Source organism: Sus scrofa, chromosome 4 (assembly GCF_000003025.6).
Source record: "Sus scrofa isolate TJ Tabasco breed Duroc chromosome 4, Sscrofa11.1, whole genome shotgun sequence".
NCBI classification, from domain to species: Eukaryota; Metazoa; Chordata; class Mammalia; order Artiodactyla; family Suidae; genus Sus; species Sus scrofa.
This window is the reverse complement of record NC_010446.5, coordinates 24,822,917-24,848,325: the sequence shown is the minus strand read 5'-3', so window position 1 is coordinate 24,848,325 and position 25,409 is coordinate 24,822,917. Positions and strand designations below refer to the sequence as shown.

The window sequence follows — 25,409 nt, the reverse complement described above, 5'->3', positions numbered from 1 at the left end:
AATAATTCAGGTATGGTCTAATCAAATACTTGAGGGAAATTTGGTATCTAATCAGTACTCATCATATTACATTCAAGTATTATAGCTAAATTTCTCATAGATATCATAAAGTATGATTGACTCTTTTTATCTTGTTTCATATTGCTGCTATTATATCTGAGAAAAAAACAGATTCTTAAAAATCTGATCAACTTTCCAAAGGATTTAAAAACTGTCTTTCTAGTAATTTCTACAATTCCTTATCTCATAGTTATCTTTTCTTCTCTCTGTCCACTTGTCAAAATCAATAATCTCCAATTTCTCCCTGATGGAATCAATACCCACAGACTATAAACCAATATTTGGAACATTGGTTTTCACAGAAAGTGTCATTACTTTTGGAACTGGTGACATTATATATCATTAATAATAGAGAATGATCTACAGAGGATTAAACATCATTTCTCTCTATTTTTTTTTACTTAAGTATGCATGCATATGAAGTTATAATTCTATGGAAAACAACTAAACAAATGTCAATTTAGGCGTTTTTAGTTTCTTCTAATTCTATGAAAACCTTTATTTTTCACCTTCATTTCCTTTTCTTAAATCTCTCACATTCAGAAAACTTGCAAATATCTCTATTTCTTATATAGATGAGACAGTCTACCATTAACTCAAACTCAAGAGAGCAAGAAATAAAGAAAAAAACAACCCACCTTTTTCATCTCTCCACATTTTGCCTACTCTCCATGTTATCTCTACGAAGACTGGCAAGATTTCACTTTTATATAAAACTCATAAATTTGGAGAAATCCTCTAACTGAAAATTATTATATTTCAAAGTCCATCTTTTACTAAAATGTTATATTCCTTTCCTCAAAACTATAAACATCACATGGAGGTATATTGAAGCTTAAGAATTCCAAAAGTAGTGGGCAGACCAAACTAAGAAACTCCAGTACCTGAATTTGATACTAGCTTCCTGTACTGTATCAAAAGATTATAGAAGCCCCAATAGTAAAAATTCAAGGCAGACAGGTAAATAGATATTGAAAAGGCATTTTGTTAAATTGGGAACATATGAAACAAGTGTTCTGCTTGACTCTCAATACAATAAAAACTTAATTCTCAATAATATGAGTGGTAAGAGCAATAATATGGATGGCAAATAAAAGGAAAGCCCAGAATGCAAGTCTAGATATGAACTAAAGCCAATGCATAGGCTAAAGTTATCATGTCAGATTTCCCAAATTAGAACTTACATTGCTCCTGGGGTTATAAAGCTGATAGTTCAATGGCCCTCTCAACAGGGATTGCTGGGGACATTCAGAGAGATCAGTTGACAAAGTCAATTGATTTTTTTTTTCTTCTTAATTCTATGTGAAATTTTTCTTTCTGATGTATCATCCCCCTACTGGTATTGATAGACCTTGGTGCTATCATTTTCTCATGACCCAATAACAATTGATATTTTTATCATATTTTTCTGCCTTAAAATTAATTTTAAGGTTATTTTTTCTTTGGTTTTTCATTACCATACAATTCTCTATCTTTTCCATACCTCACTTTCCAACTTTATTTAATTTTTTTCTTCTTTTTTTGGTCATGTCTGCAGCATATGGAATTTCCCAAGCTATGGGTCGAATGAGAGAGCAGCTCTAACCTACACTACAGTCACAGCAACAAAGGATCTGAGCTGTGTCTGTGACCTATACTGCAGCTTGTGGCAATATAGGATCCTTAACCCACTGAGCGAGGCCAGGGATCAAACCCACATAGTCATGGTCACTATGTCTGGTTCGTAACCCACTGAGCCACAATGGGAATTCCAAAATTATGCATCTGGTTTTTTTTTTCTTTTTCTTTTTTGCCTCCTCCACGGCATATGAAGTTCCCTGGCTAGGATCAAATCTGAGCCACAGTTGCAACCTACACTAAAACTGCAGCAAGGCAGGATTCTTTAACACTGTGCCAGGCTGGGATTGAACCTGGGTCTTGGTGCTACAGAGACACACACCACCAATTCCATTGTACCACAGTGGAAACTCTTCATTTTCTAACTTTAAAACCATCTCCCATGACTGTAATCATCTCCTCCTATTCCGTACTTTTTCTCCTCCTCTCAGTTATCCATTTGCAAATTTTCGTTCCACTCCTTTTCTCTCTACTTCATCTATTCCTGTGACAGAGTTTCATAGGTCAAGATCCTTGCACCATGTACTGAAAATGTTATTTTTCAACTGAAGCAAACCAGGCATTCTGAAACTTATCCCCGTACACAAAGAAAGCTAGAAAGTACACTTAGCTCCTGTGCATCGACTGATTTTTATGCCCTTACTTTGCCAGTTTATGTTGCCACCCTGTCTCTGATCCTAGGATCTAGTTAGGAGACTTTTCTTCCAGATATAATTCTTACGATTTTGTCAATCACATATGCCTTAATAAAGCTGAAATTAAAAATGATCCTTCAATTCTTTCCTTATGCCTGACATGACCTGTTCCTCTAGTTAAATATCATACCTTTCCATGTACTTCACCCACTTTTGACTTGCAGACCTCCAAATTGACGCAACTATTCAAAAAAAGTAAAATCCTTTTTAGTATCCTGAATACGACCCAGTTGTCTACAGCCTGTCTAACTTCATGTGTACATTTTCTAACTTGTCTGCCAAACAATAACTTGATTCTTCCTTTGGGGCTGTTTCCTCTTTATCCTGTCACTACTGACTATGATTAAAGATTTACAATTTCTTGAAATTGTCCAATATTCCTTTTAAAATAAACAGGCTCCTCTATTTTATGACACTTAAATTTTTATTCCATCTTCTTCAAAAAGCTTAGCACATTCAATACTTCTTTCCAGTTTATTAGCTTGAATGTGGTAATCATTTCAAAATGTATACATGTATCTAAATATTCCATTGTAGGGAGTTCCCATCACAGCTCAGTGGAAACAAATCTCTCTAGCATCCATGAGGATGAAAGTTCCATCCCTGACCTTGCTCAGTGGGTAAAGGATGCAGCATTGCCTTGAGCTGTGATATAGGTTGCAGACATGGTTCGGATCTGGCGTTGCTGTGGCTGTGGCATAGGCCAGTGGCTACAGCTCCAGTTCGACCCCTAGCCTGGGAACCTCCATATGCAGCAGGTGTGGCCCTAAAATATAAATAAATAAATACATAAGTAACCTTCAGTATATACAACTTTTATTTGTCAGTCTGACCTCAGTAAAGCTATACATACCCCTCTTCCCCTTACAATTAAAGCTCATAAACATTAATATCTGGAGGATATTTTTGAAACCATTTAGTTAGGTCTCCTCTTTTTAAATCTGAAGTTCAGAAACATAACTTTTTCAAGATCATAAGACTTGTTAAGGGTTGGACGTCTAATATCCAGTATGACTCAAATTTTTTAAAAAATTTCCTGACAAAAGCATATATATACTGTTCACTATTTGTCCAGAGAAGTTTTTGTTTTTGTTTTTCTCCTTTTTATGGCTGCACCTGTGGCATATGGAAGTTCCCAGGCTAGAGGCTGAATCAGAGCTACAGCTGCAGGCCTATGCCACAGCCACAGCAATGCCGGATCCCTGCTGAATCTGAGACCTATGCCACAGCTGTGGCAATGCTGAATCTTTAACCCATTGAGCAAGGCCAGGGATCAAACCCACATCCTCATGGACACTATGTTGGTTTCTTAACCCACTGAGCCATAGTGGGAACACCTGTCCAGTGAACTTTTCAAATGTCTATGGAATTTCAGTGAGCTTTTCCTTAATCTCACTGCTTAGGGGCTAAAAAAAAAAAAAAATACATTAACTCATAATTATTAATACATTATATATATAAATACAATATATTAATTATTAATACATTATATATTGTTGCCTTAACTTTTAACTAGAAAACTGAGGAGACTTACTAACTCTAGCCTGTTCCTATTTTCATCTAGCGAGAAAATAAAATAACTAAAACCAACTCTAATCATTTCATCCTTCTTGAATTTTCTGAATGTTTTTAGTGCACAGCTGGAGAATTAAAATTGAAATATAGAAAATATTTCAGAATCCTTTTTAATTTTAGTCCTCAAAGGAAAAAAAACAAAACCTGAACTCAAAGATTAAGTAAAAGTGTAAAAAACTCTAGATATGCATTCATTAAAACTGTTCCAAGAGTACAGCTAGTCCCAGCACTCTATAATTCAATCCAAATTTTATAAAGCTACCATAAATACAGTTTATAACTTTCAAATATCACATCTAAATTCAAATCATTTGTGAAGGCTGCTACCAAAACCTTCTATTCACAAGAGACTAATCACCCATTAGTTTCAACAAAATGTCCCATTAACATAAAAATGAATTGGGCTATGGGAAAGGCTTTAAATTCCAAGAAGACTTCTAAGTGTGGATTTAGATTTAACCTTGCAACATTAAATAATAGTACTCATCATGTGGCCAAATTGGAGAGGCATAATTGAAGTTTTACATGTCAAAAAATGGGGACAATTTCCTTATGTTTTTACACAAAAGACATAAAAATGAAAATGGTGTGGAAATCCTGAGAATTCCAATTTACCCAAAATTTTAGGAATCCTTCTAGATGAAACAATTCAGATCACATTTATTTTGTAGCAATACACAATATTAAAGTCATCAGGATTAAAAGAAATGGAAAGATATTCCATACTCCAGGGTGAGAAAAATAAATACTGTAAAAATGGCCATATTAAACAATGCTGTCTACAGATTCAATGCAATTCCTATCAAATTACCCATGACATTTTTCACAGAACTAGAACAAACAATCCAAAAATTTATATGGAACCACAGAAGACCCAGAATTGCCAAAGCAATCCTGAGGAACAAAAACTAAGCAGAAGGCATAACTCTCCCAGACTTCAGACAATGTTACAAAGCCACAGTCATCAAGATAGTGTGGCACTAATACCAAAACAGAGATACAGAACAGTGTAACAGAATAGAGAACCCAAAAATAAACCCAGATACCTATGATAAATTAATCTTTGACAAAGAAGGCAAGAATATAAAATGGGAAAAAGACAGTCTATTCAGCAAGAATCGCTGGGAAACCTGGACAGCTGCATGCAAATCAATGAAACTGGAACACACCCTCACACAATCCACAAAAACTCAAATCACTTAAAATTAAATGTAAGACAAGACTCCATTAAACTTCTAGAAGAGAATATAGGCAAAACATTCTCTGATAACAACCTTATGAATATTTCCTCAGGTCAGTCTCCCAAAGCAACAGAAATAAAAGTAAAAAAAAAAAACCAAAAAAAACAAAAACATGGACTAATCAAATTGACAAGCTTTTGCACAACAAAGGAAACCATAAAAGAAAAAAAAAGAAAAGACAACTTACAGAATGGGAGAAGATAATTTCAAATGATGCAACCAACAAGGGCTTAATCTCTAAAATATACAAACAACTTATACAACTCAACAGCAAAATAGCCAACAACCCAATTGAAACAAGGGGAAAGACCTGAATAGACATTTTTCCAAGGAAGATGTACAGATGGCCATCAAGCACATGAAAAAAATGCCCAACATCACTTATTATTAGAGAAATGCAAATCAAAACTACTATGAGGTACCACCTCACACCAGTCAGAATGGCCATCATTAATAAGTCCACAAATAACAAATGCTGGAGGGGCTTGGAGAAAAGGGAACCCTCCTGCACTGTTGGTGGGGATGTAAGCTGGTACACCCACTATGGAGAACAGTATGGAGGTACCTTAGAAAACTAAACATGGAACTACCATATGACCCAGCAACCCCACTCTTGGACATATATCCAGACAAAACTTTCCTTGAAAAAGACACATGGGCTTGCATGTTCATTGCAGCACTATTCACAATAGCCAAGACATGGAAACAACATAAATGTCCATTGACAGATGATTAGATTAGGAAGATGTAGTATATATATGCAATGGAATACTACTCAGCCATGAAAAAGAACAAAATAATGCCATTTGCAGCAACATGGATGGAACTAGAGACTCTCATCCTGGGTGAAGTAAGTCAGAAAGAGAAAGACAAATACCATATGATTCACTTATATTTGGAATCTAATATGTGGCACAAATGAATCTTTCCACAGGAAAGAAAATCATGGACTTAGAGAAGAGACTTGTGGTTGCTAAGGGGGAGGGGGAGGGAGTGAGATGGATTGGGAGCTTGGGGTTAACAGATGCAGATTATTGCCGTTGGAATGGATTAGCAATGAGATCCTGCTGTGTAGCACTGGGAACTATGTCTAGTCACTTATGGTGGAGCATGATAATAGGAGAAAAAAGAATGTATACATGTATATGTTACTAGGTCACCTTGCTGTACAGCAGAAAATTGACACAACACTGTAAACCAGCTATAATGGAAAAAATAATCATTATAAAATAAAATAAAATAAGGTCATCAGGAATCACACCTGGTACTCATTCACCTATCCAGTTATTTATTCAGCAATAATATTTTAGGAGTTCCCATTGTGGCTCAGTGGAATCAAATCTGACTAGTATCCATGAGGATGCAGGTTTGATTCCTGGCCTTGCTCAGAGGATTAAGGATCTGGTGTTGTCCTGAGTGTGGTGTAGGTTGCCGATGTGGCTTGCATCCTGAGTTGCTGTGGCTGTGGTGTAGGCTGGCAATGTAACTCTAATTTGATCCCTAGCTGGGAACCTCCATATGCCATGAGTGTGGCCCTAAAAAAAAAAAAGTAATTATAATATTTTAAATGTCAGTTGAGTGAAGGCATTACCCATTTGTAAATGTAAGGGTAGTTCAAGAAGGCTGGATTCTAGAATGCAAGTGGGATACTAGGAGATAAGGATGAAAAGGTAAGAAAAGCTCTGAATTTTTAATTTCTCAATTCATCTATAGCCATGACTTCAATTCATGTATGGCCAATTCTTGGGACTTCAATAAATCCCAGGAAGATTTATAAGATAAAAAACACTATTACTTTTTTTGTAAAAAGGCTGAGCAGCAGTATTGCCTTAGAATATGTAAATGTAAAAATGTGAATATTTTAAGTCCTTCATTACATATGGGCAATAGAGTTGAACTACAGTTTGAGCATACATTTTAGGTTCCAACTCTGATATTAAGTACAATAAAAGTGTCCTTCATTACCTGATTCTCTTATTGTTTATTTTAAAGTCAGAAAATGGAGAATGTTCACTCCACTGGAAATTAAGAGGAGTTTATATATGTGATGATATTTCTATGAACACACTTTAACAACCATGAAGAGCTATAAGTTAAATGCAGTATTTTGTAGAAAAACAATGATGAACCAACACTTCTCTTTTATATTGAGCTGGCTTATATTGACCTGGTTTATATTGTGAAAATGTTGCAACTCTGAGTCACGTTATCTGATTTCCAATTAGAACGATTCTCCTCATTGTATATTATCTTTGAAATCATTACTTTGTGGAAATGAAAAATTATAAAATTACCATGATTAGATCTACTAGTGAGGGGAGACCATAAAATAAAAATCAGAATATATTCCAGAAAAACTACTGAAACTATGGAGATTTTAAAACTGAAAATACAGAGATTTTTATCATTTTAAAAAAGAGTTTATGTCTAATATTTCCTTCCAAATGTGTTTTCTAAAAAAATTTAATTACAATAATATATGGCAATTCATTTGTAAATTAACAATGTTTTACTTTAAATGTCTAAATTGTATACATTTATCATTTATTTTAATGTGTTAATAAGCTGACTTAAAGAAAAAAACAAAATAATTACTTTATGCATAGACTATGTCCTTAGGCCTCTGGTTCTTTATCTAAAATGAATATTTACTATGGTAAATAAATATACCAAAAGATGCATTTATCCAAATGATGAGAAATGTACCACATGAGTGTGCTACATGATACTAGTGAATCCAGGGACAAGAAGGTTTCAGGAGAAGCAACTGGAGAAAGAGACTAGAAGCAGATGTTAAAACTTGCACTTTAGATTATGAGAGTATTAACCTACTTTATTGTGGGCTTATTGCTAATATGTTCTTAAAATGCATTCATGCCCATGAAGAAGTTAATAGGCAATAAATGCAAAACCAAGTTATTTGTTTTCTTAAAGAATACAACATTTAATATGAATCCTAAAAACTCTTAAGATTTGAATTTGTAATAATATATGTAAAGAATTTCACACTCAGCATCAATGTTATTCATTATTTCCCCATGTCAAAAGCTATTGATAAATGCAAAATTAACTAATGGCATTTTCATCATTTAAGCTGGCATAATAGGTTCAGCCTCTTACAACCTGCTCACTAGAAAACTGTGTAACTCTGTCAGAAGTTGACAACTAGAAATACAGAACTTTGTAAATTGTAGAAGAGTGCTTCCTACTAATAAAATAGCAGACTAACAAGGTAGAGTGCAGAAACATACTTTTCAGCTGATTTTTATTTCTAACAATAAAAGAATGATTGAGATCAATTTTGGCCATGTTACAGGAGGAAAAGTAGGGTAGTTAAGCTGCAACAAATTTTACCTCCTATAGAAGCCACTAAAGTATGGTTTAATGATGGTATTTTGGATAATATGATAGCTTGAACTGACATTGAAAAATTTTGCAAAAAATAAGAAATGTTTTGCTTTTGGTAGTTTGTGCTTCGTGAGGTAACAGGATTGGTAACAAGATTCTGTTAGAAATGAGGGATTCTGAACGCACCAAATGTTCCCAACAAGAATCAGTTGTTAAACAAGATCATCAGGTGGCTCTTATAAAGCTTGGAAAGCCCTGCTTTCCACCAGCATAAGTGATATAGAAAATGAAGGCTTAGTTCCTGTAGTCTGCTTGCCATTTACTGGCTTGGGCTAGTGAGTGTTTAACAACTAATTCTCTGGAAAACAAAACAACGCAAAACAGAAAAGCCTACTTTGAAAATTTTGCTGATTTCTATTGAATAAATACTTCAAACATAGTCAGTTTCAAGTTATCAACATGAAGTCACTGAATGTTGCCTGAGTTGGGAAGAGAATTCACAGTGAACGACTTGTTCTCCAGATGCCCTGTGAGCAACCTCCAACATATTGCTATCTGTAAGTCAATTATGTTGTTTTTCTTTATCTGTAGATAAGATTGATAATATTTATCTGACCAAATTAATTTGTGTCAACATAAAAGGATTTAAATACTTTTGTAAACTGTTAAGATATTAGTTGCTTTTATTTATTTTTCTCCACCAAATCATATGCATCCTGTAAGCCATATTAAAAGCTTTCTAACACCTGATGTACTGTCTAGAACATGATAGTTGCTTATAATAGGTGTTTTGGAGGGTATTGATAAATAGGTAAGACTGTGTACCATGCTTTATATTGGTAGATTCACAATATTTTTATCTTTATAAAACAAACTTGCATGAAAAGTAATTAGACTTGTGGTTATTAGAGGCAAGGGGTGGGGGGGAGGGGAGTTGGATAAAAGTGGCCAAAGGGTACAAACTTCCAGGATAAGATAAATAAGGATAAATAGGGATATGATGTACAACATGATTGATATAATTAACACAGCTATATGTTATACATGAATGTTGTTAGTAAATCCTAAGAGAGTTCTTATGGCAAGAAAAAAGTATTTTTTCTATTTCTCTAATTTTGTATCTACATGAGATGATAGATGTTCCTAACCTTATTGTGGTAATCTTTTGATGTATGTAAGTCAAATCAAATCATTTTGGTTAAACCTATGCAGTTTAATTGATATATATGTCAATTATATCTCAATAAAACTGAAAGAACAAATACTAGTGAAAAAAGAATACACAAAATTCTAGTGTGATATGTTGAAATGAACTATGCATAATCTGTCAGTGGGGGAGGGATAATTTGTGCTGTTAATTATTCTGACACTGATGCAGATGGCTAGTTGTTCCCTATTAGCCTCTATTCCTTTCATTCATAGCAATACAATTTTTATCTGGACATATTAACATCCTGAATAAAAGACTGCATTTCCCAGCCACCAGTACAGCCAAGTTTCATGTGACTATAATCTGACAACTGTATATAAGCAGAATTGTCATTAAAAAGTTTTGAGTAAGGAAGTATTAAGCACTATTATTGAAGAATACATAGGTGTTGGGGCAGCAAGAGAGAAAGCTAGGAAACCAGGTTGGAGTCTAATGTAGTAGTCTAGTTAAATCCAGGAAAGAGAGGCTAATTGTTACTACTCTAGGGGATTAATAGTAAATATGGTGAGAAATAGTAAGATTCACAATACATTTTGATTAAATATTTGTCTTTTGATTAGATGTAAGTTACTAGATATTAGACATAAGTTGCTAGCATGACCCCACAGTTTTTGGACCTGAACAACTGAATGAATTGTTGCCGTTTATTGAGAAAGACATGAAGATGAGAAAATTTGAAATTCAGGGAAGATACCAGGTTGGGAAAACATGATGGATAGTTACTGTAAAATAATTACAAAATTGCCACCATTTCTTCATCCCCTCTCCCACATGCCCATTGCCAGTGTTTTCATGCCCTTGTCTAATTCTGATCCTTGGTTTGTTTGTGTGACTTCTTTTACCTAATGGGATGTTAGCAGACCAAATCAAGCAGATCCATTTAGGTTGATTATAAAATGCATCCTTTTTTTTTTTTTTTGTCTTTTTTGGGCTGCACCTGTAGCATATGGAGGTTCCCAGGCTGGGGGTCAAATCAGAGGTACACTGCAGCCACAGCAACATGGAATCTGGGCCGTGTCTGTGACCTACCACAACTTAAGGGCAATGTGGAATCCTAACCCACTGAGTGAGGCCAGGGATCAAACCTGTGTCCTCATAGGCACTAGTCGGGTTCGTTAACTGCTGAGCCATGACAGGAACTCCCCAAATACAACTTCTAACCTTCTTTCTCCTCTTGTATTTTCTATCCCATTTTGAACTATCACCTGAGTCACTCAACACGATGTGCTAGACAGAATTCTAAGGTGGGTTCCAATATTTCCACCCTCCGCATGAGTACAGGTGGAACCTATGAATATGATACACTAGTTGCCCCCTTCAGTAAGTTACATTCTATGGCAGTAGTAATGGGACAGTTGTTCCTGTGTTTATGTATACTCTATAAGGACCCCTTGTTAGCCAACTGGAGGGAAAGTCTGAGAGAAGTGCTCTAGCTAAGCTGGAAGAAAGCCAGGTTCTGAACTACTTTTGGGGGTTGTGGTGGATGGTAAGGAACCATAGGCAGACTATAAAAACTAAGAAAAATCCATAATCAATCCCTGGAAAGAAAATAGGTATCTCAATCATACTGCTGCAAGGAAATAAGTTCTACCAGCAACCAGTAAGCTTAGAATAGGATTTTGACCTTAGGTGTTAATCACAGTGCTAGCCAACCCTTTGCAGCCATGTGAGGTCTGAGCTAAGAACCCAGCTGACCCCTGCCAGTTTTCTGACCTAGAGAACTATGAGATTATAATCTGTGTTGTATTAGTCTGCTAAATGGTGGGGATTTGTTATGCAACAATACAAAATCAATACAGATGGGAATGATCATTTTGTGGAAAAAATTCCTTTAAACATCCTTATGAGAAATAAATGCTATAAATATGTCAACTCAGAAAAGTATAATGAAGTATTGTATGAACCATGGCAAGCGATGGCTATTGTTTGACAGTTATGACTAAGAGACCCTACTATCAGAGATCTATTTGTAAAATGAGAAATAAAATTTTCAGTTGAAAGCATGCTGTAAGGAACAGAAGTATTAAGTGACTTCAAAGGTGGCAGATAACCAAAGTAATTATTATAAATGCAAATGAACATGAAGAAAATTATTTTAAAATATTCAGTTATTTAACTACATAGTTGGAAATATCATCATTAATATAGTAATTTGATAAAAAGAGCAATGAGTAATGAACCTTTAGTTATGTGAGTAATGTTAAGAGTCTGAAGCCAGTGCCTTAAGGTCAGTTCATATTCTTTTACCTGCAGAAACAACAACATGATGTTCAAAGAGTATTATTAATTAATATTGCTTCAGATTAGCTTCTTGCGTTTATTTTGATTTTCCGTCATCTATTTCTTATCTACATTAGCCAGTTAATTTTTAAAGAACTAAGATTATACTACTTCACACCTATGACCAAGTGAAAAACAGCTTTCTGCATTTTTTCTCACATTGGCATTCTATTAATTAAGGTTTTGACAACAGCTTCTCATATTTACTAGCATTACAGGTTCACCATTTAAAAATATAATCGAAAGGGTATACAAAATCTAAAGACTATGCTATACAAGATAACATATCACACTAAGTAGGAAAAGTATAATTTTTATTGGAATATTTAATGATTTGTAAACTATCTTATCCTATGTGGTATTGGGAAAAGAATTAAAAATCCATCTTAAGGCTGATAATACAAGTACTAAAAATAGGAAAAGAATTAAAAATCCATCTTAAAGCTGATAATACAAGTACTAAAAATGGGATTCAATGACATAATTATTCCTCCATGCAGAAAAATCATTTTATCTAATACAGTATGTATACCCATTGAATGAAAATGATTCATGCTGTTTATTATTACTATTAAGTTGATCTGTACATTTTATTTTACCTATATTTATTTTTTATAATATTAAAAGGTGCTTTGTTAGAGGACATAATTATTTTCATAAAGAAGAAACTATTTCAAATTTAATTTTCTATGATACACTGTCATAGTCAAATAGTAAACATAAAATTATATTTTAATAATTTACCACATTTTGGTAAGGGGGAATTAAGATAAATCCACAAATTCCTTAAACAAGCTCATAGCATACCTTTCTTTTAAACCACTAGTTGTATACTATCAATTATAACAGCTTATCACAATGTATGCTCCTTTTTTTTTTTTTTTTTTGTCTTTTTTTTTTGCCTTTTCTAGGGCTGCTCTTGCGGCATATGGAGGTTGTAGCCACTGACCTACGCCAGAGCCACAGCAATGCCACATCCGAGCCATGTGACCTACACCACAGCTCACTAGCTCACTAGCAACGCCGGATCCTTAACCCACTGAACAAGGCCAGGGATCGAACCCGCAACCTCATGGTTCCTAGTCGGATTCATTAGCCACTGCGCCACAATGGGAACTCCACAATGTATGTTCCTTAAGTGTATGAAACACAAAAACTATCTTTAACATATAATTAGAATCTTAAATTAATCACCATCTCAATTAAACTTCATTCTAGCACTCATATCACAATAATAAATTATACCAGTTGATAGACATGACACATTTAGCAACATATATAAAAGAAGGAAATTTAATATGAAATGAGATTATATATACTAAGTTGAATCATCCTATTTCTGAAGAATAAAATACAATCATGAATTCCACCCCACCTTTTCCATATGAAGCACAAAGATTAAGTAGGTCATATGTCCACTGGCTTTACCAATTTTTTTATTTTCAGCTTGCTTTTCTTTTTATGCCATATGAGCAATTTCATACTTTTGAAATGCTTCATAAGGAAACTGTTTACTTCAAGAAAGTAAAGATTTTAAAGCAGAGAAAAATTCCTAAAAAGTAAAAATAACATTAAGTATCATTTATGGGTTTTCTCAAATAAAAAGGCCAAAATTTCTCTTAAAACTTATTAATTTAGTGTGAATGTCTGTGGTTAAACATAGCCCACATCTATCTTTTAATGTATTCCTTGGAGTTTTAATTCTTTGAAAGTGGGAAATGCATTAAACCTTTCCTCATTACAGGTAAAATTACTAGATAGCCCTATATATTAGTTAAATTTACCAAGCATTTATTACGTGTTTGCAATGTGCCAGGAATGTGCAGAAATAGAGGGTAATTTACAAAACAAGTAAAACAGATTCTGTACTCTCAAGCTTCTCACAGCTTAGTGTGAGTGAAAAATACAAAATAGTATAATGTAATATTGTGCGAATGTGTATTCATATCTGAGCACATAGAGAAAGATCATTGTTGGGCTTAAATCTTTGGATTCCGTAAATGACTTTCTGGAAGTAATTAAGGCCTGCACAAAGCCTGGAAGGATAAGAAATAACTAGGCCAGATAAAGAGGTGTGTATGGGTGTTCTCAGCAGAAGAGCTAGAGATTTAAGAATAGAATAGTTTAAATAGCATAGTATATGTAGAAACTTAATACGTGTTCATGTTACCATTTCATAAAAAATGATGAAAAATAAAGCTAGATTTTACTGTTGTAGATGTTTTCTCAAAGTTAAACAATAACATTTTAAACGTGTCCCATTTCTGTGCAGTGTAACATATACAACATCTACAATGAGTGTGTATATGCTACACTGTGCAGAAATAGGACACGTTTAAAATGCTATTGCTTAACATTGAAAAACATTCATAGTGTTGATAGTACTACTGAAGTTTTATTGTAAATGCAGTGAAAATGACATATCTTCCTGGGTAATAGATGTAAACTTGAAAATTAATAAATTCTGGTGTATACTCAGCTAAATCCACATGTTCATTATAACACTGTCTTTTAACTCCATTCTGAAAATGATGGTTAAAGACTGATTTTTGTAATCTTCTAGATTGGAATTCTGAACACTTCCAACTGTTAAAAGAGAATATAGCCATTGTTTTGTAGTAACTTTGAGTGGAGTATAGTCTATTGAAAATATTGAATCACTATGTCATATACTTGAAAACAATTTAATATTATAAATTGACTATACTTCATTTTAAAAAATAAACAAAAGGAAGAGAATGCCCTCATGACTTAGCCAGAAGGTCACTGGACACTACAGACAAAACCACTGCTGGGGTTAAATACAGGGACCCATGCTACAGGCAGGCTGGATCACAGCTGCTCACACCATCAGATAACCAAATCATAGGGAAGAGGCTCACCAAAAAGCCAGACTGTGGAGAAACAGACATTTGGAGGGACCTGCCTGCAGCTGACAAACCTTCTGGAAGGCCAGACTCCCAAAGGCTTCAAACTTAGAGGCTACTGTTTTGGAAAAGCCAGGACATAGCTGCCCATACTCCATGAGGACTCAACATTGAAGACAAGTCTCCCAGAGGGCCAAACCAAACAGAGCCTGATTGCCAAAGATCTAGGTCATCAGAGTTAGGCATCTCAGAGGACCATGTCATTTGGGATGGGACTTTGGCAGAGCATGGTGGCCTAGGTCTCGTAAGACTGAACCACCCAAGGTCCAGATCCCCTGTGATAAAAATTCCAGAGATAGAACCCCCCAATGAATCTAGCTATGACGGATGGAGAAACCAGAGGATAGTGCCATGGAGATCAAGGCCAACTAAAAATTATATTCCATAGGGTGAGACTACACAAGAGAGGACCAGTGGAGGGCAAGCTATTGAAAACAGGACCAGCAAACTAGACTGGGGAACCAGCGAGGGCAGGTTCCAAATGAGGATGCTATGAAAGGGCAATGAGGGAGATAAGACCTTATCCTAGCTCCCGGTACAAGACCTACCTCCTGCTCCTGAAAATTGGTGGCTTATAAGGCCAAGAGATGCTGGAGCAGAGGGCTGGCACCAGTAGAGGGAAAGGAGGTAGGAGAATACTCTCATCCTCTGCCTGTAGCTCAATCCAAATTTCAGGACAGGGAGTTACCTGGGATAAATTGGGGAACTGCTGGATTGAGATGTTTCAGTACTGAAGTAGCCAGGCTCTGTGAAACCTTAAAGGCACAAAATTTGAATTTGATCAGGAGACAAAAAATGTCTTTGCATTTATTACATCTCCTTGTATTATTTTTAAAGATATAACTCATTTATTCTTAAAAGTATTTAAAGTGAAGATCCATTAACTTCTTTTATGAACATAACCTACCTTCATTGCTAGAAAACTATTTAATATATGTAATTTTATTGTATAAATTTCCCTTGCTACAATTCAACTGTCTTGCTAGAAGCATAATTGACTTCATTCTAAATTGCAATCTCACCATTAATTTCATGGAACTGCAATTTAAATTTTTAAAGCTTAGAAATTGAAAATAATGCCTAAAATAAAAAAAAAAGTCATTTGACATTCTCAAGTAAAAAGTTTTTAATAAACCTGATGGATAGCTAAAATAGAATATTAAATAGAATAAACTTCTACATGTCGTGTTTAAAAAGAACACAGAATATGTAATATATACAAGAATATATTACAGCTTTGATGTTTCATATTGTTTTAAAACACAGCATTATCAGTAGTTCTTATAATGATCTTTTTTACTAAATTTTATGTGATCATTTTAAATATAATGGAATTATAGTTTATAGTTAGGTATCAAATATCTCTAAAATGGATACAGCTTACATCTTTAGGGCACCTAAACATTTTTACATGAAGATTAGTGCTTTGTTACATTCTTGCTCATTACAACTTTTCATAAAATTTTCTAGGGTGAGAAAAATCCATGTCAGATATTTAGCACTGTGATCGACACAAAGAAATCAATAAATGTTACCTTGCAATAGTACTGTTATTAAGCAAATTTTTGTTTCTGAATTAAAACGTGAAAATGATTTAATGGAAAATTTGTGAAAGCTAAGACTTTTATCCCTGTAATTTCTTAATTACTTAGTCGTACACATCAACAATCATTTTGGCATAATAGCTACCTTGTATTCCAAGTGGTTTTTCAAGACTTTTTATGTCCTTTTCTGATCATTGAATTGGATCATTGATCTATGCTAAAATTATTCATTGAGATTCTCCCAGACATTAAACTAACCAATTCATTTAATATATAATAATGTTTAATGATGACATATAAAATGTATATAATGCACAGTATGATTGGATTATATTACTTTGTTCCAAAATGAATAATTCTAAAATGGTAGGATGGCCCGTGGTCTATCTTTATGATCTTTCACCTATAAAGAATGATTATGCATCTCTAAAAGTAAAATGTAAAAGGACTCCATTGTATGAAATAACTCTCAACAGAACTAGAATATATTTTGAATTCTGTCTGGCAGATTTAGAAAGACAAAAGAAAATTTCCCATTGAATGCACCACAGAATACAGATCTTAGCAGTTTTATCCTGGTTGAAATTTGAAAAATGGTCATGTGACTATTCAATACAGTATACATTATTATTTCTCAAAATTGATGTCTCACAGAAAACAGTTTTACTCACTTATTTTTATTAACTTTAACAAACATGTGAAACCAAAGTCCTATGAAACAAACTTAGGGAAAGAGCAATAAGAAAATTTAAGTGTATGAGAGACAATAATGAGGAAAAATAAAGATACACAGCTAGATATTAATGGGGATTTTTTTCCATAGAAATTTAATACCTTGCAGATTTGACTTCGAGCAGTTAAGAGCTCTGGAATTCAAAGTTTATGAAACAAGGATATCACCTCCATGGTTTTAAAGCAAACGGTCTGAAGCAGGGCAATAGAAGTTTGTAACAACAGAGAAGCTCTGTGAAGATCACACACAATTTACATTTATCAATCGTTTATTCTACACTGGATTTGCAATTGGAATTGCAATACATATTCTAGGGCTTCACTCCACAGTCTGATTCAGGATATGTAATTAGGGCCAAGAATTCTACACTTTAAACTCTCCAGATGATTCTGATGCATGTGGTTCAGTGTTAGCAGTTTGAAAAACACAGATAAGTGCACAAATATCATTAGTATATAGAGATCTCATAAATTCTAGTATACAAGGACAAAGTTTCAGGAAACTTTAAAGGATAAAAGAAAATAATTAGCAAATGATTATATAGAGGGAGATAAAATGAAAGTAAATGAGATTCAGACATTAGGATCATCCTGCAAAAAAAAAAAGAAAAGGCAGGAGTTCCTGTCATGGCACAGTGGAAATAAATCCAACTAGGAATCATGAGTTTGTGGGTTCGATCCCTGGCCTCGCTCAGGGGGTTAAGGATCCGGTGTAGGTTGCTTGGATCCCATGTTGCTGTGGCTGTGGTGTAGGCCGGCAGCTACAGTTCTGATTAGACCCCTAGCCTGGGAACCTCCGTATGCTGCGGGTGCGGCCCTAAAAAGACAAAAAAAATGCAAATGTAAATTTAGAGGACAGGTTTTGAAATTTCATAACTGAAGTTTTCTGGACTTCACAATATACCACTTGGCCTTGACAGTGTCACTGGCTTGTAATTACTCCCTCTGTAAAACGTTATATAGTATAGCACCTGTTGTGGTAGGACAAAGGAAGCCCATCCCACCCCGGGGAACACGAATATCTCTGGAACCTATGGATGTGTCATATTACATTGCAAAAAGGACTTTGCAGATGTAAATATGTTTAAGGAATTTAACATAGTTGGGTCTGCCAGGATAATCAAGGCTAATCAAATGACATAGGCCTCTAGAGGCTGAGAAACGTCTCCAGCAGAAGTCAGAGATAGGAAAAGATAGTAGTTGAGAGATGCATTAAGAAGGGGAAGTCAAATATGAGGATTCAATGCACCAGTGACTGGTTTGCATATGCAGGCCTCATGAACAAGGAAGAGAGGGGCCTCTAGAAGCTATTAGAAATAGATTCCTTCCAGAGCCTTTTAATAGCCTAACCAGCTGACATTTTTATTTCAGCCTTGTGAAACTCTAAGCAGAGAAATTAGTGGAGACCACCAGGACTTTTCAGCTACAGAACTGTAAGAGAATATATTTTTGTTGTTTTAAGCTGCTAAATTTGTGGTTGTTTGCTATGGTAGCCATAGAAAACTAACACCCATGGTAGAAGATACCCATCATAAACCAATACCTGAAGATGTTTTGAGGCATGATGACCAATCTCTCAATACTACTTAGATGTTTAGTACCATATATTTTAAGTCAGGATCTCCCAAACATACATTTAAATGTCATGAAGATATATGCATTCCTTTTCACAGAAGCAGAAGAGACAGAAATTTTATGTATATTTAGAATCAATACAGAGCTATGAAAATACTCTTGAGACTGTTTCATGAAATTTGACAGTCAAACGAGAAAATATGGCAACATTATAATTCATCTTCCAAGTCTACAATTTTAGTATTCCTTGTCCTTGTTGAAAAAATAACCTAACTTAAAATATCTTTATACTTTGATGAACAGAGTACAGGTTCTCTATTATGGAGACTTTAATAGAAAATTATTGTATTACTAACTCCTTTAATATTGCCAAAATTACACTCAAAATTAAACCTTTGTGTTTGGAGTGTTTTAAACTATGAATTAAGTTGCCAAGATAAAAATATTCAACTATTGTGAAAGCACCTTAAAAAATAATGATTATTACTATCACAATGGAGGAAAATAAATCTTGGAATGCATCCTTCCCAGTAGACAAAAGACAGTTCAGAAATATATTAGGTAGAAAATAGTGTTAAAAACTGCTGCAATATGAAATTATTTAAGATGTAAAAAAGAGACAATATTTTTACTCAATTGTTTGCTAGAGGATATTTTCTCTCCTAGGGAGAAAGCACTAGATGAAATGTTTAGTTGAGAACTTTTCCCACATGCCAACTGTAAACCTTTATACTAAAGCAATTCTATTTTATATGTATGTTTTCTAATCTGAACTTATATTTTGAATTATTATGCGGTATAGAAAGTTGCTGCCCCTACTACTGTGTTTGTATATTTCTTCTGATGATATTGGATCTGTGTGGTGTGTTCTGGTAATATGGTCCTGGGAGCTGGGTTGAATTCCGTTATGCTCTTCCTACCGGTAATGAAGGGACTCCTCCCTAAACTGGGTGAAATTTTGTGGTCAGGTTTCATAGAGAAGAAATTACCACTACATGATCTCAGTATGAGGCCCTCAGGAACAGGTTATTTTTGCCTTCAGAATCTTTTTTCACATTTTAAAAAGGGAAAGCAATGCAGATTATGCATCTTTTAAACTATTTTTAAAAATTTTTTTAGAAATCTTTTTTTTTTTAAATTATAGCTGATTTACCAGGTAGCAGAGCCTGTGGTGCACCTCATTATCAAACAATATTTGTATAGTGAAAGATGCATACCCACACTATCTGGGATAAATAAATATAAAGCTTATAGAGAGCCTCCAATCAGTTCACATTTTGATACTGAATGAGTTTGTATCACACTTCGAGGGAACAATCCAGTTTCAAGTGCTTTTTTGGTTTTTCTCTTTGTGGTTAAGGGGCTATAGATCTGTGGGACTGGAAAGGCTGGATTGTCTAAAAAGCAAAATGTCAACTCTGGGCTTTTCTCTTGATTCTAACTTACAGAGAACACATGTTATCCGTTTATTTTATGGCAGAGAGGTAAAGAACAGAGGAGATCTGTGTGGAGACTATGATGCCTCAATCTCAAAATAATGTCTGGTTTCCTCCTACTCTCACATTTCATTCCCTTGTATTAAGGTCTAACCCTATAGTGATGTCATGATCTCATCTCCTAAGAAAATTTAAGGGAGAGATTTTCCTCTCTCTGGGAGCACTGTAATGCAACATTGAAACCTACTAGGTATAGGATTTTAATATGTATTGATGATTATTGAGAAGGTGAAACTTAGTACAGTATTTGACATAACAGGATGAACTATGTCTTACATCCTGGTGACTTTTCTTCTATTTTCACCCTAGAGAATTTTGGTTTTACTGCATTAAAATGGGCAGTGTTCTTTTATATTACCATCACTTACCTTCATAATATACTTTAAATCCATGAGCACTAACTGCAAAATCACTGGTCAAACGTAGTGAGAACACAGATTTGGTACTTGTCACTGGTGGTGGCAGATGGAATCCTGTTAACCTAAAAATGTAAATGGAATTAACTGTTAGTTATAGCCATTTTACCTAACATAAATGGAATCAGATATTATAGACATGTTACCTAACAGAGTTGAAAGACTATTGAGTCAAGTTTCTGAACCCCAAGCTTTGTATAAGTGTGTATGTGTATGGTGTGAATTAATTTATGACATGTTGATTAAAACATCACTCATCAAAAGCAATTACTATAAGTAGATATAAATATATATGTGTGTGCATTACTATTTATCATATCTATAACATATATCATCTATACAAAAATACCAATCAGGTCAAACTTTGGGAAATAAATTATGGGATTATATGTTTGCGCATATTTTATGCTGTTGATTTTTAACAACATTTAGGAGACATTTTTGTCATATTATTTTCCTGAAAGTTTAATATATATATAAAGAGTGGGATATATGTAGTAAAGTTTAACATTAAAGGAAAAGATCTAAATATGAAATCTTGAAAATGAAATGTCTCCGAAGATAAGTGATTTTGTTTTATCAGATTCTAAAATTCTAGTAAGTCCTAATAAAATTAACAGTAGCAAATTATTTTTTTGGTTAATAATGCATAAGTTTACATAACAAATATTTGTCTGGTATTTTTGCCTGCAATTTACTACTTATTTTGCTAAGAATGTTTAGCATATACTTGTAAGCTTGATTATAAAAAGGTGATTTACAGGAGTTCCCGTCGTGGCGCAGTGGTTAACGAATCCGACTAGGAACCATGAAGTTGCGGGTTCGGTCCCTGCCCTTGCTCAGTGGGTTAATGATCTGGCGTTGCTGTGAGCTGTGGTGTAGGTTGCAGACGCGGCTCGGATCCTGCGTTGCTGTGGCTCTGGCGTAGGCCGGTGGCTACAGCTCCGATTCAACCCCTAGCCTGGAAACATCCATATGCCGCGGGAGTGGCCCAAGAAATAGCAACAACAACAACAACAAAAGACAAAAGACAAAAAAATAAATAAATAAATAAAAAATAAAATGGTGATTTACAAATGACACTTTATAAACTAGAAAAGAAAAATTAAAAATGAGAAAAAGCACATTCGTGGGATGTAATATTTCTAAACCTAATGAAGATACATAATTTAATTTTGTTCTATAAATTGCTTTTTAAATTATTTTCTCATTTTTATTCTTAATATGAGTAAGAATTAAGAACTTTATGCAGTAGTATTATACATTTTTTCTTTATATACTCGCTATTTTTGCCAACATTATATAGGTAGGATTAGTCTATACTGAAATTACCATATATTTTCATTTCTGAATAGCAGCAGTTCTCATTTGTCTCAGGCCTATTTACTCTAAAAATTTATTAAGAACCCCAAAGAGATTTTGTGGACTATATCAATACTTTATTTAACGTAAAACAGAAACATTTTAAAATGTGCATTTATTTATTTAAAGGTATCCAGAATAAAGCCCATTACATGTTAAGTAATATTTTAATGTGAGATAGCTATCTTTTCCAAAACAATAAGTGAGAAGAATGAATTTTGTTCATTGCAAATTTCTTTTACTGTTTGGCCTATTAGTAGAAAGTAGATGGATTATTACATCTTCATCTTTATTCAATATTTTGCAATATGTTATTTTGTTTGATAGGATGAAACTTGACCTCACATATTTAGTTGTAAAAGGGAAGAGTGTTCTAATAACTTTTCCACATAAGAGTGGATATACTTCTTTGATACTACACAAAAACTTGACTAGTTATAATGCTGAATTCAAGCTATCAATTAAATTTTGTACGCTGTAACAGTAAAATCCTTTGATTTACCTTGGTTTATAATAGATTTTTTTTTTCTTTTTTTTTTTTTGCTATTTCTTGGGCCGCTCCCCCGGCATATGGAGGTTCCCAGGCTAGGGGTCCAATCGGAGCTGTAGTCTCCGGCCTACGCCAGAGCCACAGCAACGCGGGATCCGAGCCGCGTCTGCAACCTACACCACAGCTCACGGCAACGCCAGATCGTTAACCCACTGAGCAGGGCAGGGACGGAACCCGCAACCTCATGGTTCCTAGTCGGATTCGTTAACCACTGCACCACGACGGGATCTCCTATAATAGATTATTTTTATTCATGCGTTTTTTAATATTATGAGTTGGTCATTTGAAATATATTGGTTTATTCAGATAAAGAGATCTTCCAAATATTGATACATTTTAAAAAGAAAATATTAAACCAAATTTATTTTTCTTTCTACTGATCTCCTCAGAAAAATCTTTAAACCACAAGACAGCTCTAAAGCTTACAGTGGTAGGTTGAAGTTCTCCAACATTCTAAGTTTTTATGTGAAAACTCAGATTTCATTACTGCCAGCAAATCCTGTCAGTTGTTTTCTTTGACGTAACAACTAAGGTTCATTTTTGGGGGGGGAGGATGAGGGAGAAATATATACCAAATGCCTAGGTGTGCCTAACCACAGTTTATCTGTTAGTCATTCTTTCAAATAAAAATACCGTTTCATGAAAAAAGTGGTTAGTTTAGCTGACAACTCATACAGTTTTTCCATATTTTGGTAGGCATAACAAGGGTTTTATTTTACATTTTTTGCAATTTTTCTCATTTTGTCACATAGGTCACTGAAAAGAAGAGTACCACAGAGTGAACATTTAATGAAATAATTAGTTGTAACTTCAATACAAAATGGTTTTTTTTTTTTTTTGTCTTTTTAGGGCTACACCCACAGCATATGAAAGTTCCCAGGCTGGGGGTCAAATCAGAGCTGTAGCTGCCAGTCTATGATGTAGCCATAACAACGTGGGATCCGAGCTACATTTGCGACCTACACAACAGTGACCTACAGCTCACTGCAATGCCAGATCCTTAACCCACTGAGGTCAGGGATTGAACCCACGTCCTCATGGATGCTAGTCAGGTTTGTTACCACTGGGCCACAGTGGGAATTCCCAACACAAACATTCTTAAATATGATTTTTAAAAATTTGTTTTGTTTTCTTGTTTTTGCACTGCAAGTGTGTGGCAGTAAAGAATACAATGACTGATGATTACTAGTACAGTTTGAAGTCACTGAGCTGTGTCAGTGCACCAGCAGTTTACCCATCATTACTTTTGTACATGAATTAAATGTCAACATAGAGAAAAGAATGAATAATGCCTCTGTAGTTTTATTGATGTTGTAGATCCCTTGAAAATGTTTCAGACTTTCAAGAATCCATAATTAACATTTTCAGAACCACTGTTTTATTGGATTCTATTGCAATAAATATACCACAATTCAGTTATTCACTCATTGTTGATAAAATTTGGGTTCTATGTACTTTGTTCACTGTGTCTTCATCAACATCCTTATAAAATCTACTCTTAAACCCTTACATAGCAATTTCTCCAGAGTATATAAACTTTTACAGTTTAAAATTGCCTCTTTTTGCTGCATAAGCCACAAGGTCCCTGGAAGGGACCTATTCAAACTATTTTCTAAAGTTGTTTGTAATTTCCTCTTTGTTTCATAGCTAGAAGTATATCTCCTAAATTGTAAACATATGGATTGCTTTAGTTATATTTTGTTAACCAATGTATATCTGTATTTTAGATAACATTTTCTGTATGAATTTAATCCTTTGATATTCATTGAGATGCCCTTTATGGTCATAAATTGTATGTGTTTAGTTTTCTTACAAAGAAAAAACATTATTTTCCTAATCCTAATCCAGGTTACCATAAATTTAAACAATACCCATTATCCTCTCACAGTTATGTGGGTCTAGGCAGAGTGTAACTCAGTTCATTCTCCACTTAGAGCCTCCCAAAGATGAAATCATGGTGTCAGCTTGGCTATGTTGCTTTCTGGAACTTCTGAAGTTTCATTTGCTTCTACTTTCAGAAGGCTGTTGCCAGAATTCAGTTTCATGCAGTTGTACTACTAGGGGCCTTGTTTCCTTGCTGGCTATTGGCCTGTGGTTATTCTCAGCTTTTAGAAATTCCCAGCATTCCATACTTTGTGGTCCTCTTCCTTCACCTCTAGAGTTAGCAATGACAGTCCAAGATCTTCTCATTCTTCACATCTCTGTGGTTTTCCCATTTACCTCATCTCTCTGTTTCCTCTTTTGCTGGAAGTTCTCTGTCTCTTCTGTTTCCAGCTGGAGAGAGTCCTCTACTTTTAAAGGCTCATATAATTAGATTGTGCCCAGATTGATAATTCAAACATCTTTCTATTATCTGTAATCTTAATTCCATTTGCAACATGTGATATAACATATTCACAGTTTCTGAGAGAACCATTATTCTGGGTTCATTATTCTGCCTACCATGATGGGTATATATCAGAGACTAGGTGCAACACTTAGTATATCCTTTGGTAAATTTGTTAATCCTATTCAAATGGTCTCTATGCTGACTGTATTTTCAAAATCTGCACTACTAGATACTGAAAGAGATATGCTGAAATCTCTCAATATGATTGTAAATTTTATATTTTTGTTTGTAGTTGTGTCCATTTTAAAATATATTTAGGGGCTACATTTTTAGGTATATACAAGTTTATATTTCCTGATGAAGTAGACTTTTGTCTTTATAAGATGACACACTATTTCTAAAATAAGCTTTATCTATTTGATAGTAATAAAACTATAACTTTCATATATTAG

At 34.4% G+C, this 25,409-nt stretch overlaps 1 protein-coding gene across 5 annotated transcripts in view; it reads right to left on the bottom strand.

Annotated features, from left to right (window-relative positions):
* CSMD3 (CUB and Sushi multiple domains 3) overlaps positions 1–25,409 on the bottom strand; it is a 1,223,593-nt gene that overhangs the window by 1,023,131 nt on the left and 175,053 nt on the right. For all 5 annotated transcript variants that reach the window (XM_021090582.1, XM_021090583.1, XM_021090584.1 and 2 more), the window contains exon 3: positions 20,669–20,781. In XM_021090582.1, coding sequence (XP_020946241.1) covers positions 20,669–20,781 — 113 coding nt within the window. The remainder of the gene's footprint in view (positions 1–20,668; positions 20,782–25,409) is intronic.